This window comes from Staurois parvus, unplaced genomic scaffold, assembly GCF_062004578.1.
Source record: "Staurois parvus isolate SC_StPar_1 unplaced genomic scaffold, SC_StPar_1.0 ptg000609l, whole genome shotgun sequence".
Lineage (NCBI taxonomy): Eukaryota > Metazoa > Chordata > Amphibia > Anura > Ranidae > Staurois > Staurois parvus.
This window is the reverse complement of record NW_028318405.1, coordinates 406,932-422,028: the sequence shown is the minus strand read 5'-3', so window position 1 is coordinate 422,028 and position 15,097 is coordinate 406,932. Positions and strand designations below refer to the sequence as shown.

General features: G+C 40.8%; 1 protein-coding gene and 1 pseudogene across 1 annotated transcript; one reads left to right on the top strand and one right to left on the bottom strand.

The window, feature by feature from the left end:
• Positions 1-11,675: 11,675 nt before the first annotated feature.
• On the bottom strand, positions 11,676-12,539 carry LOC149449626 (olfactory receptor 5V1-like; the record flags this gene model as incomplete). Its single annotated transcript, XM_089692996.1, has 1 exon — positions 11,676-12,539. A coding segment is annotated over one exon (864 nt), but the record flags the coding sequence as incomplete, so codon positions are not given.
• A 39-nt stretch (positions 12,540-12,578) lies between these two features.
• On the top strand, positions 12,579-13,800 carry LOC149449625 (uncharacterized; annotated as a pseudogene).
• Positions 13,801-15,097: the final 1,297 nt, after the last annotated feature.

Here is a 15,097-nt window from a genome sequence, read left to right as displayed (position 1 = left end):
CCGGTCTACAAACCAGAGGCTCTGGATGGACAGTTGGATAAATGGTTCTATATTTAGGATGTATCCGGTCTATAAATCAGAGGCTCTGGATGAACAGTTGGATAAATGGTTCTATATTTAGGATGTATCTGGTCTATAAACCAGAGGCTCTGGGTGTACAGTTGGATAAATGGTTCTATATTTAAGATGTATCCGGTCTATAAACCAGAAGCTCTGGATGGGCAGTTGGATAAATGGTTCTATATTTAAGATGTATCCGGTCTATAAACTAGAAGCTCTGGATGGACAGTTGGATAAATGGTTCTATATTTAAGATGTATCCGGTCTATAAACCAGAAGCTCTGGATGGGCAGTTGGATAAATGGTTCTATATTTAAGATGTATCCGGTCTATAAACCAGAGGCTCTGGATGGACAGTTGGATAAATGGTTCTATATTTAGGATGTATCCGGTCTATAAACCAGAGGCTCTGGATGGGCAGTTGGATAAATGGTTCTATATTTAAGATGTATCCGGTCTATAAACCAGAAGCTCTGGATGGGCAGTTGGATAAATGGTTCTATATTTAAGATGTATCCGGTCTATAAACCAGAGGCTCTGGATGGACAGTTGGATAAATGGTTCTATATTTAGGATGTATCCGGTATATAAACCAGAGGCTCTGGATGGACAGTTGGATAAATGGTTCTATATTTAAGATGTATCCGGTCTATAAACCAGAAGCTCTGGATGGGCAGTTGGATAAATGGTTCTATATTTAGGATGTATCTAGACTAAAATCCAGAGGTTATGAACATACCATGCTGATGATGTTAGGCCTTTTGCTGTATCTAGCCCTGGTTCATGTACAAGCTTTCCACCTCATAGCACAAGATGTAAGCACACAAACCCATTGAAGTTTGTTCTAGTGCCATCTGCAATTTAATATGATTATTAGATCAGTCATCATATTTTATAGTTTATGATGTCTCATTATAGAGCCACAGGGAAATGGAATAGAGTTACAAAGTATCTCGGGGGGGGCAATTATGATTAAAAGGTTCCACCTCCTGTGGAATATGTTTATGGGAACAAAGTATACTAAGCGAGAAAAAGTCATTCATACACAGTATCTTGTGATGCTATATTCTTCTATGTTCTGTAAATCTAAATTTGGACAAAACAGTTGAATGCCATTTAGTAACAAAGAATGGTAATTGAAGCACCACACCAATGCTAAAAGATCCAGATATAACTTTTGCTCAACGGCTTGTAAACAAACAAACAAACAAACTGAAATTGGAAGTGATTAAATCCTCGCTGTTTCCAGTTTCTGACATCGCACAGTTGGAGGAACAACATTAGCTCCTCTAACTGTGTCCAGGGAAGATGATGCTACTTGTGCCATCCTTACTAGGCTCTCTCAAGCAGTAGGAGGGGGGAGCCACCTGTAAAAGTAATCCAGCGGCTGTATAGCCACTAGGATTCTTTTTACATTGTAAGGAATTGCCCAGTGTAAAGAATGATACTGGAATCATGGTTCTAGCCTCAACCATGATCCCAGTATACCCACCTCAATACCAGGATATACAGTATATGTGTGTACAGCAGTATTGAGGCGGAAGTCTAGGGGTTGTCTTTTGGAAGTTATTTTGCTAGTAGAAACTTGGGAGGGGGACCTGGGGTAATGCAGGATACTTCAAACAAAAGGTATTGCTAATAGAGGACATTCCTTAATTAGCAGCAGCAGCGCTAGTGTAGGTAGACTGGAACAGTCCATGGTTCACAGCTGGGGACCATGAAGCAGTGTCTACACAAGTAAAGTCACACTGGAACAGTTCATGGTTCACGGCTGGGAAACATGAACCAGTATGAACACCAGCAAAAGCAGGCTGGAACAGTCCAAGGTTCACGGCTGGGAACCATGAACCAGTATGAGCACAAGCAAAAGCAGACTGGAACAGTCCAAGGTTCACGGCTGGGAACCATGAACCAGTATGAACACAAGCAAAAGCAGACTGGAACAGTCCAAGGTTCATGACTGGGAACCATGAACCAGTATGAGCACAAGCAAAAGTAGGCTGGAACAGTCCAAGGTTCACAATGGGGAAACATGAACCAGTATGAACACAAGCAAAAGCAGACTGGAACGGTCCAAGTTTCACGACTGGGAACCATGAAGCAATATGAGCACAAGAAAAAGCAGACTGGAACAGTCCAAGGTTCATGACTGGGAACCATGAAGCAATATGAGCACAAGTAAAGGTAGACATGGAACAGTCCATGGTTTATAGTTGGGGACCATGAAGCAGTATGAGCACAAATAGAGGTTTTACTTACTGGATCATGCTACATAATCAATCCATAGGTGAAGAATCTTGCAAAGTAGTTCAGTATTCATTCTATAGGGTTCCATGGGCATGCAGCCCCCCTCCTCTCAGCTCACCAGTTCAGACTATTTAACTGGCTGAATATTGAATATTGAAATGGACATTTGAATTCTTCCACTCTAAGCTCTAGAAACGTCTTCGAGAGGCAAGGGAAAGTAATCAAATTCTCAGCCATTGAAACTCTGAGCAGACTAAATCAAGCACTCACTGCAGAAGCCAAAAACTAAATTTACCTAGGAGCCTAACTAGACATGTGCATGCTGGAAATTTTCATTCTGTTTCGGATGCATTCGTTCATTAAAGAATTTTGTTTGTCATATTCATTATGTTGACCCAATTATTTTCGGAATAATTTTCACATCTCCGGCATTCGTTTTGTATATGCATTGGTCTGGGTGGATTTGAAAAATGTTGCAGTTTTTCCAGAAGAGTGCTATATATTCGATATATTATCAAATCAGACAGATTCTGTTAGAAATGATTTGATATTTTCAGACTCCAACCCACCCTCCAACCCACCAAAAGAAATGAGCTGACTGGACATCGACTGGTGTCATGTGCATCCAAACAAAATGGAACAAATTCAGATCCATTCATTAACCGAATCCAAATTGTTGAATGAATTTTAAATTGTAATTATTTTCCCAATAGGCCTGAACTACTGTTGCATCATGTGACGTCATCCAAATGAAACACATGAAATGAATGCATTAGTTAATTTCATTAGAATTTTTTTTTTTTATGTTTTGTAGGAATTCATTACAATGTCCAGTTGGAAATTCGTATGCATCCAAATCTCCAAAAATGATATTTTTGTACGAAAAACAAAAATAAACGAAATGCATACGTCTACGCCTAACTAGGAGGGCGCTACATCTGGTATTTTACTTTTTCCAGCATGGCCTTTTTGTACGGAATTATATGGAATATATCCCTTGCACTTGTATCTAAATGTTTGTCTTACGTCTTTCCTGTCTCACTGTTTGTATTTTATAATATGTTCAAGCTTTCTTAATAATGTTTCTTGTATGTAACTAGATAGATTGTTTGTGTTAGTTTACACCTCCATCCTATTTACCAATAAATTTTGGTTGTTGTGTTAAACCTTTCACTTCCGGGTAATAACTCTTCATTTACCAAATCTTATCAGAGAAATATTATATTTCATAATCTATAGATTTGGTCAACAAAGCCTGTCATGTCATATTTGTACAAGAAACCCATTTTTGTGAGGGAGGGGTTTTCTCAAGTTTGCTTTGAAACATTTCCCAGCCTCTTTTGTAGATTCAGATCCTTTGGGTAAAGCAGGTGTTGCTATTTTGGTTAAAAATACTTGGCCATCAAAGGTTAATTCTTCAACATTGGATCCTCATGGGAGGTTCACACCTTTTAACTAGTTGCCGATCGCAGATAGCCGAATGACGGCTTCACTGCGGCCGGCCAGTTCTGGGTGGACGTCATATGACGTCCCCCCAGAACGCGCTCTCCTGCGCGCCCCAGGGAGCGCGCACCCGGCAATCTCCGTGATCGCTGTGTCCTACGGACACAGCTGATCACGAGATGTGGTAAAAGGCCAATCATACCGGCCTTTTACCACGTGATCAGCGGTGTCCAATGACACGCTGATCACAGGGAAATGCAAGTGCCGGTTTTCGGCTGCACTGTCAGATCGTGAGGAAAGTACTGCCGAGAACCGGCAGTTGTCAGAGCGAGGATCGGCACAGATCATCAGGGCACTGATGATCAGTGCCCTGATGATCGGTGCCCAGCAGTGCCACCCACAAGTTCCGCCCACCTGTGCCCAGCAGTGCGCCCACTAGCTCCGCCCACCTGTGCCCAGAAGTGCCACCTACCTGTGCCCAGCAGTGCCACCCACCTGTGCTCACCCACCTGTGCCCACCAGTGCCACCCACCTGTGCCCACCAGTGCCACCCACCTGTGCCCACCCACCAGTGCTGCCCACCAGTGCCACCCACCAGTGCAGCCCAGCAGTGCTGCCAGTCAGTGCCACCAGTCAGTGCCCAGCAGTTGTGCCAGTCAGTGCCACCAGTCAGTGCCCAGCAGTGATGCCAGTCAGTGCCATCTATCAGTACCCATCATCAGTGTCACCTATCAGTGCCGCCTATCAGTGCTGCATATTAGTGCCGCCTATCCGTGACACCTCATTAGTACTGCCTATCAGTGCCGCCTATCCGTGCCACCTCATTAGTACTGCCTATCAGTGCCCTTTAGTGCTGCCTATCAGTGCCCATCAGTGCCGCCTATCAGTGCCCATCAGTGCTGCCTCATCAACGCACATCAGTGAAGGAGAAAAATTACCTGTTTGAAAAATTTTATAATAGAAACAAAGAAACTTTTTTTTTTTTCTAATTTTTTGCAATTTTTTAATTTATAGCGCAAAAAGTAAAGCGCCCAGTGGCGATTAAATACCACCAAAAGAAAGCTCTATTTGTGAGAAAAAAATGATCAAAATTTCATATGGGTACAATGTTGCATGACCGCGCAATTGTCAATCAAAGTGCGGCAGCGCTGAAAGCTGAAAATTGGCCTGGTAAGGAAGGGGGTATAAGTGCCCGGTAGGCGAGGGGTTAATTGCAGACTTGTGGATATGGCCCTCACTTTACTTAAAAACTTTGCCGCTAACACAGAACAAATTGAGTTCTTGTGGCAGGTTATAGATGCACAGTTACCATCACCACATCCCTTTACTATAGTTGATGGATCATTAAACATGATCATGGTGCCCCACTGGGACAGGTGAGTCTTATTGGGTGGATCCCTTTGCACAAAGTCAGCTTCATTTCATACGTTAGTAAGAGAACACCCTTAGATTGTTTCCTGGAGGGTTAAACGCCCTCTACATACACAATGTTCCTTTTACTACCCACTATATAAGATAAACTCTAGGCTGAATTATTTTGTTGTTTCAGCACCTGTACTTCATTGCATGGTCACCTTGGAAATTAATCTTATAACCTGGTCATCCATGTGTCTGTTACCTGATTTGGCTCTTTGCACCCTAGAAACTGTCATTGGAGATTAAATGAATCTCTTCTCAATCATTCAATACTTCTGAAAAACTTTCTAATGCTTCAGGCATCTGCTTTATGGAAAGCACATAATGCACTTATCTGAGACCAGTATACAGTTGCAAGAAAAAGTATGTGAACCCCTTGGGATTACGTGGAGTTTTGCATGAATTGGGCATAAAATGTGCTCTGAACGTCATCTAAGTCACAACAATAGAAGAACACAGTCTGCTGAACATAATACTACACAAACATTAGATGTTGCCATGGTTTAATTGCACATAACATGTAAACATTCACAGTGCAGGGAGGAAAAAGTATGTGAACCTTTGGACTTAATAACTGATTGACCCTCCTTTGGCAGCAATAACCTCAACCAAACGTTTCCTGTAGTTGCAGATCAGACCTGCACAACGATCTGGAGTCATTTTGGACCACTCCTCTTCACAAAACTGTTTCAGTGTAGCAATATTCTTGGGATGTCTGGTGTGAATCGCTCTCTTAAGGTCATGCCACAGCATTTCAATCGGGTTGAGGTCAGGACTCTGACTGGGTCACTCCAGAAGGCGTATTCTGTGCTGTTGCAGCCATTGTTTTGTTCAATTACTTGTATGCTTTGGGTCATTGTCCTGTTGCATCACCCATCCTCTGCGGAGCTTCAGTTGGCAGACAGATGGTTGTACGTTTTCCTGCAAAATGTCTTGATCAACTCTGGAATTCATTTTCCCATCAATGACAACAATCCGTCCAGGCCCTGAGGCAGCAAAGCAGCCCCAAACCATGATGCTCCCTCCGCCATGTTTTACAGTGGGGATGAGGTTTTGATGTTGGTGTGCTGTGCCTTTTTTCTCCACACATAGTGTTGTGTGTTCTTCCCAAACAACTCAATCTTGGTTTCATCTGCCCACAGTATATTCTGCCAGTAGTGCTGTGGAACATCCAGGTGCTCTTTTGCAAACTTCAAACGTGCTGCAATCTTCTTTTTGGACAGCAATGGCTTCCTCCGTGGTGTCCTCCCATGTACTCCATTCTTGTTTAATGTTTTCCTTATTGTAGATGTGTCAACAAAAATGTTAGCATGTGCCAGAGATTTCTGTAGGTCTTTAGCTGACACTCTGGGATTCTTCTTTACCTCATGCAGCATTCTGCGCTGTGCTCTTGCAGTCATTTTTACAGGACGACCACGCCTAGGGAGAGTAGCAACAGTGCTAAACTTTCTCCATTTGTAGACAGTCTGTCTTACCGTGGACACATGAACATCAAGGCTTTTGGAGATACTTTTGTAACCCTTTCCAGCTTCATGCAAGTCAACAATTCTTGAGCACATTTTATGCCCAATTCATGCAAAACACCACGTAATCCCAAGGGGTTCACATACTTTTTCTTGCAACTGTATCTCAGATGGAGCTCAACTTAAATCAGTATTAAACCCAAAAGCAGACATTTATTATATTGTAGTTTACCAACTCTTTGATATAATGCCAGCATTAGTTTTATTTTTTCTAGGCTTTTTAGGAAAAAGCTCAAGCTTTCCAGCAGAATGTATTAGTTTACATGGATGAGACAAACAATTTAACACTGGCAGGGGGTGTTTTTAATGTGCAGATTTTTTTTATTATGTAAAGCCATTATCCTAAAAGTAAAAAAAAACTGTTTTCTGTAACTAATCGTAAAGTGTGAGATGGAGTTTGGCTTCAGTTTGTTAGTGTATTTGAATCTGCTAATACATATAACACCACCACCCCAGACTGACAATGCTGCTGTCTACTGTGCCTCCTGTGATCTTTCATCCAGAGTGGTGTCTTATGAATACAGGAGGTGTGTTACTGGACAGATCGCCAGGTGACAACAGAGGAAAAAAGCCAAAGAAAAGAAAACATCTGATGATTAGTAAGCTGTAATATATGAAATTTTTTGGTTTTGGGTTTAATACCACTTTCAATGCAATGAAAATCACTGTAAAGTTTAATTATTTAGAAAAATTGAAAAGTAGCGCATGTGCAATGGCTCCAAAAATGGCGGTGCCTGGGAGCTCCATCCTGCTCCTGCAAATAGAAAAGACCGGGGACATGCTGGGGCCATATCCCATGCCTATCGGTATGGCCTGGAGGTACCTTTCACAGCAGTTGCATTACTGTGGCCAAGCCCCGGACACATCCAAAATGCCCACTGTGTCTGCATACAACAGAGGAAAACTGGGAATTGGCCTCAGTGAGAACCACTCTTGGGAATTCCCAAATGCTGATTCATCATTGGGGATGCATGTGAGTAACCTGCTCTATGTATATGTGGTTGCTTGCTGGGAGGGACCTTAATGACCCTGTTAAACACCCACCCTCCAGAAGATTTGCACCCCCTTCCTGACCAAACCATTATTTGTGATACAGCACTGCATTACTTTAACTGACAATTGCGCAGATATGCAACTCTGTAAATAAAATGTACGCCATTTTTTTCCCCACAAATAGAGCTTTCTTTTGATGGTATTTGACCACCTCTGCAGCTTTTTTTTTTGTGTTATAAACAAAAAAAGAAAGACAGACAATTAAAAAAAACATTTATATGTTTTAATTTCTGCTATAAAACATATCCAACAAAAAATGTAAAACATCAAATTTCTTCATAAATTTAGGCCAATATGTATTCTGCTACATATTTTTGGTAAAACAAATCCCAATAAGCACAAAAATTGGTTTGCACAAAAATTTTAGCATCTACAAATGGCGGTATACTCTAGTGGAATTCGTATTTATTTATTTTTATACTAGTAATGGCGGCTTATAGCATAACTGTGATGTTGCTGCGGACAATTGGACACTAACTGACACTTTGGGAGAACCAGTGACACTAATACAGTGATCAGTGCTAAAAATATACACTGACACTGTACTAATGACACTGGCTGGGAAGGGGTTAAACATCTAGGGTGATCAACGGGTTAACTGTGTGTCTAGCTAGTGCTTTTGTATAAACTGTGTGCTGCTTTTACTATGGGAAGTGATGGATCTTATTCCCTGCTTTGCATGGACACAAGAACTATCACTTCTCCCATGTCAGAAAGGAGCTCTGCCTTGTTTACAGAGGCAGAGCTCAGTTCTGTGTCTCACCCTGACAATCACTGGGTGCCGAAGGACATCCACTGCGCCACACCTGCAGATTGGTTTCTGCTGTGAATACGCACAGTGAAGCAGCCCGCCGGCAGAGCCATGCTCGACCCAAAGCAAAAGTGCAGAATCACACTTATTAATGTAATTTTGCACAGGAGAGCCACCCCATAGCAGTATAACTGCTATGGAGTGGACCTAAAGTGGTTAAAACAACTTACCATACTGAGAGCACACTCTCTGCGCACTCCCAGCATAGTAGCTGGCATTTTTTAATTTCCGGATGATTTTTAAGCTCCGGATGCATACTTGTGATTAGAAGCTTTCCAATCATGTGACTGCTATGGCAGCCAATCACAGCGGTCATATGACCCAAATGCTTCCCTCCACCTCCCAGCTTTTAGAACCCTTAAAGGGCCAGGAGATGGCCAGCGTCAAAGGGTTATTAGCCAATAAAGAAAAATATCACCGGTTTCATAATTTGTTGCAAGGTTTTCAGCTTTTAAGCCTCTCCATCATCTTTTATGTTCTTTTTTTATTATTATTATTCATTATTTACTTATTTTTTACATTTTTGTTAGGGTAAGGGGTTAGAGTTAGGGTTAGGAGTTGTTAGGGTTAGAGCTGGGTTAGGGGTTAGAGTTAGGTGTTATGGTTAGGATTAAGAATAGGGGTTAGAGTTGGGATTAGGAGTTCGGGTTTGACTTTGGGGTTATTATTTCATTTATTGTCTTGTTATTATTTGTTTATTTATTTATTGTTAATGTTAGGGGGTTAGGGGGTTTATTCATTTAATAACTAATTTATATTATTGTTATTGTTATTATTATTATTAATAATAAAAAAAATTTGAGTTGGGGGTTAAGGTTAGGGATTAACCATTTCAATACCGGGCAATTTTCCCCCTTCCTGCCCAGGCCAATTTTCAGGTTTCCTCGCACTCACACTTTGAATGACAATTGCGCGGTCGTACAGCATTGTACCCAAACTAAAATTTTTTCGTTTTCTTCACACAACTAGAGCTTTCTTTTGGTGGTATTTAATCACCGCTGGGGTTTTTATTTTTTGCTAAATTATCAAAAAAAGACCGAAACGTTTGAAAAGAAACACGTTTTTCTTTGTTTCTGTTATAAAAGTTTGCAAATAAATAATTGTTCTTCATAAATTTAGGCCGAGATGTATTCTGCTTCATGTCTTTGGTGAAAATAACCCAAATTAGGATGTATTATTTAGTTTGTAGGAAAGTTATAGAGTTCACAAACTATGGTATAGATCTGAATATTGATCAATCCTGAAATACTGACAGCCAATCTAAGTTCTTGAAGTCCAAGAATGTCAGAACAGAACAGATATCCCCCAAATGTCAGGACAGTACAGATATCCCCCAAATGTCAGGACAGTACAGATATCCCCCAAATGTCAGAACAGTACAGATATCCCCCAAATGTCAGGACAGTACAGATATCCCCCAAATGTCAGAACAGTACAGATATCCCCCAAATGTCAGGACAGTACAGATATCCCCCAAATGTCAGAACAGTACAGATATCCCCCAAATGTCAGAACAGTACAGATATCCCCCAAATGTCAGGACAGTACAGATATCCCCCAAATGTCAGAACAGTGCAGATATCCCCCAAATGTCAGGACAGTACAGATATCCCCCAAATGTCAGAACAGTACAGATATCCCCCAAATGTCAGAACAGTACAGATATCCCCCAAATGTCAGGACAGTACAGATATCCCCCAAATGTCAGGACAGTACAGATATCCCCCAAATGTCAGAACAGTACAGATATGCCCCAAATGTCAGAATAGTACAGATATCCCCCAAATGTCAGGACAGGACAGATATCCCCCAAATGTCGGAACAGTACAGATATCCCCCAAATGTCAGAACAGTACAGATATCCCCAAATGTCAGAACAGTACAGATATCCCCCAAATGTCAGGACAGTACAGATATCTCCCAAATGTCAGGAGAGTACAGATATCCCCCAAATGACAGGAGAGTACAGATATCCCCCAAATGTCAGAACAGTACAGATATCCCCCCAAATGTCAGGAAAGTACAGATATCCCCCAAATGTCAGAACAGTACAGATATCCCCCAAATGTCAGGACAGTACAGATATCCCCCAAATGACCCCTTTTTGCAGAGTAGACAGTCCGACGTACTTCATAAGAGGCATGGCGAGTTTTTTTAAGTTGTTTTTTTTTGTCATAATTTTTCGGAAAATGAAAAAATGAAAAAAATTATTTTCACAATTGTTTTTTTACATATTGTCACCAGTGCAGTACAGAGTCATCATATAACTGGCATGGCAGTGAGCAGGGACACTGACTGGTGACAGTATGAAATAAAAAAAAAAAAAATATATATATATATATATATATTTTAATTATTTTTAATTTTTTATTACATTTTTTTTCTTTTTTTTTAAGATTTATTTTTCATATTTCACTATGTCCAAAGTAGTACAATGTTACCATAGTAACAATGACCTACTTTGGGGAAGTGATCAGTATTTTTTTTATTTTTTTTACACAATTTGCTTACAATGGATGGCATGAATGAAGCCATGGAGGAAATAATGCTTCAAAAAATGCACCAATCTGTCCAAATCAAGCTACAAAAGTATCTCCAAGACTTTTTGAGCTTCATGCAAATATCTCACTTTTTGCACTCCATTTGGGATGATAAGTCAGAACCCATCGACCTACTGCATATGAATAATGGTGCGCCCAAGATGCAGAACAGAGAGGGGATTTCCCATATCTATAAATTACTGTTGGAGGCTCTCCAAGACTTTTTGAGCTTCAGACATTTGGCTTCAGGTGACTTGGAGTGGAGATGTGAACCATCTCCATGGAGAATAATTGATTTTTTTCTCCCTGAGCGTTTCGGAGCTTCGAGCTTTGCACTATAAAACACACATGTGTGAATGAGGCCTAAGAGGGTAATTAATTCCAATGACCACAAGTGTAAGGAGCATTATTCCCACTGGCCATCACACTGTATAGTTATAGATATAGTAATTTTTAGCAGGGGTTCCCTGAGATCAGAAAGTTATTTCAAGGCTTCCTCTGTGTTAAAAAGATTGAAAAAGGTTGGAACAACTCACTACAAATGCAACTATAGGGGTTAGCTTACATTCTGTTACTTTCCTGTTATAATTTATTCAAAAAATTTATTAAAAATACAATTTTGAAAAAAATATAATATTTAAAACAATCTATCATTTCATGATTTCTTAAACTATAAATTATCGGGTTCAAAAGAGGAGTCACAACAGTGTACAACAGAGACAAAAACTTATTTATCTTCATCCCATTTTGCTGAGAAGGAACCATGTAAGTAACACATATCGATCCAAAGAACAAGCAAACAGAAGCTAGATGTGAACTACATGTGGAGAAAGCTTTTTGTTTTCCAGCCCGTGAGGAAATTCCAAGAATTGAGTAAAATATAGAGACATAGCTGATTATGATTATGACAAACGGGACAAAACTCAGAAAGATGGTTATAAAGAGAACCTCCATCTCTATCAATGAGGTGTCTGAAGTAGACAGCTGCAGAAGTGGTGCTAGATCACAAAAGAAATGGTCAATGGTGTTCAAACCACAGAACTGTAGGTGGAAGATTGTAACTATTATTACGCCCATCGCTGTAAATCCAGCCGCCCATGCCCAAGCCACCAGATGGTTGCGAGTGGTAATGTTCATGATGGAAGAGTATCTCAGAGGGTTGCAAATGGCCAAATGCCTGTCGTACGCCATAATGGTTAAAAGAAGACATTCTATATTGCCTGTTGAAGATCCTAGGTAGTATTGGATGATACAGCCATAGAGTGATACGAAACCTCCATTCCACCATACAATGTACAGCATGTTAGGCAGGATCATGGTGGTCATAACTATTTCACAGGCAGATAGGTTGCTAAGAAAAAAGTACATGGGGGACTGGAGTCTTGGGCTGGTAGATATCAAGGTTATAATTAACATGTTTCCTGTTACTATTGCCAGATACGCGAAGAAGAACAAAACAAAAATAGCATTTTTAATGTATTGGAGATGGCCGAACCCCACAAGAAATATCTCCGTCACTGTTGTTTTGTTCTGCCCACATGTGACCTGGTAGGAAATAATTACAGGCGGTAAACATTAATGTGTAGAACACACAATGGAAAATAATTAATACGTATCCAACAGAAGAATTTAATGAAGCAGATTCTTATAAAATGAAAGAGATATGAAAGGCTTTGATGTGTGTGGCACATTCAGTTGGTCATGTACAGTCATGGCCAAAAATACTGGCACCCCTGCATTTCTGTCAAATAACGCACCACTTCACCCCCAAAAAATGTTGCAAATACAAAATGTTTTGGCATTCTCATGTTTATTTCTTTTGTTTGTATTTGTATGACACAAAAATGTGGAGAAACAAAAAACCAAATCTATCACATTCCACGCAAAACTCCAAAAATGGACTGGACAAAATTATTGGCACCTTCTCAAAATTGTAAGAAAGAATTGTATTCCAGGTTTGTGACGCTCCTGTAATTTGCAATTAAACTCACCTGTATCAATGAACACATGCTGACAATATAGAAATCACTCTGGCAACCAGTTAAAATGGTGAAAAATTGACCCATCCTTTCCAAGAGCATTGAGAAGAGAAAGAGTAGCAAAGAACTGTCTCAGGACTTGAGAACAAAAATTGTGGGAAAGCATGGACAATGCCAAGGTTACAAGTCCATCTTCAGAGATCTTAATGTTCCTGTGTCCATTGTGCACAATATTGTCAAGAAGTTTACAGCCCATGGCACTGTAGCTAGTCTTGGACGTGGATGAAATAGCAAAACTGGTAAACGATTGCAATGAAGGATTGTTCAAATGGCAGATAAAGAACCTCGATTAACTTCCAGAAAAATTCAAGCTGATCTTCAGGCACCGGGTACAACTGTGGCAGCTCACACTATATGTCGCCATCTGAATGAAAAGGGACGCTATGGTAGGAGACCCAGGAGAACCCCACTGCTGACACAGAAACATAAAAAAGCCAGAGTGGAGTTTGCCAAAACTTACCTGAGGAAGCCAAAATCCTTTTGGTAGAACGTGCTGTGGACAGACGAAAACAAAATGACAGCTTTTTGGTAAAGCCCATCATTCTACTGTTTTCAGAAAAAGCAATGAGGCCTTTAAAGAAAAGAATACAGTCCCTACAGTCACACATGGTGGGGGGGTCACTGATGTTTTGGGGTTGCTTTGCTGCTTCATGCACTGGATGTCTTGACCGTGTGCATGGTATTATGAAATCTGAAGACTACCAAAGAATTCTGGGGTGCAATGTAAGGCCCGGTGTCAGAAAATTGGGTCTCCATCGGAGGTCATGGGTCTTCCAGCAGGACAATGACCTAAAGCACACAGTTAGCAAAAGAAGAGTGGTCCAAAATTCCAGTAGATAGGCATAAAAAAATTCATTGATAGTTACAGGAAGTGATTGATTTCAGTATTTTTTTTCCCAAGGGGTGCGCTACCAAATATTAAATTGAGGGTGTCAATAATTTTGTCCGGTCCATTTTTGGGGTTTTGCATGGGATGTGTCAGAGTTGGCTTTTTGTTTCTCCACTTTTTTTGTGTCATGCCAATACAAACAAAAGAAATAAACATGAGAATCCCAAAACATTTGTCATTGCAACAATTTTCTGGGCAAAGTGGTGCATTATCTGACAGAAATGCAGGGGGGAGTAACATGTGCTTTGGTCCTTTAGAACAGTGCCTGGTCTAGGGTTTCCACCTCATCCCTTTAAACCCAAACACATATTAATTATACAGGTTCTGAGGCTAATTTAATGCAGATAAGGCACTAAGTGAGTTTAATTACCACATTAAACAGCCACAGAACCTGTGTAAGTAATATGTGTTTGGTTTTAAAGGGATGAGGTGGCAACCCTACCCTGGTTATGGAATAGTAAGGCACCGAAAGCCATCGATTGAATTCACACCCATGGTCTTGTACAGGGAAGAAAACTGGATGCTGGAGCGTGAATCAGGTAAATGTGAAAATAGTCTAAAAAGGAAAAGAACAGTGAGCGCTGGTCCTAAACAGCAGCTAAGCACTCTAAGCAACCGATATATACTTAAACAGAATAACATAAAAACAGTGCAGCGTTGAGGGTAGTAATCATAAAACAGATATGAGTCCACTGCAAGTCCAGTTCATAAAAACGTGTCAAGTGACAGGTAGGAATTCAATGTTGGTGATCCGTGAGGAAGTGGCTGAAAAACGCACTCACCAGAAAGAAGACATATAAACGCAATATATATCAAAGCTCATGGATCCTCAATCCAGAAGAAAATAAAGCTGGTCCGGTCACAGAAAAGTGGGTCCCTCCTTTATGGATGCAGCAACAGATCCTCCTCCTCCCAGTTAGGTGTAGGATTCCAAAGTCAGGGTTCTGCAAGCAAAGTGCTCCTGTGGAGACTTCTTGCAAGTTTATTGGTCGCGTGATTCCTGTCGAAAGTGGAGCTCCAGTTTACAGCCAGGCCCCTCTCCACGTCGGCGGGCGCGACCTAAGCACGCCGCACGC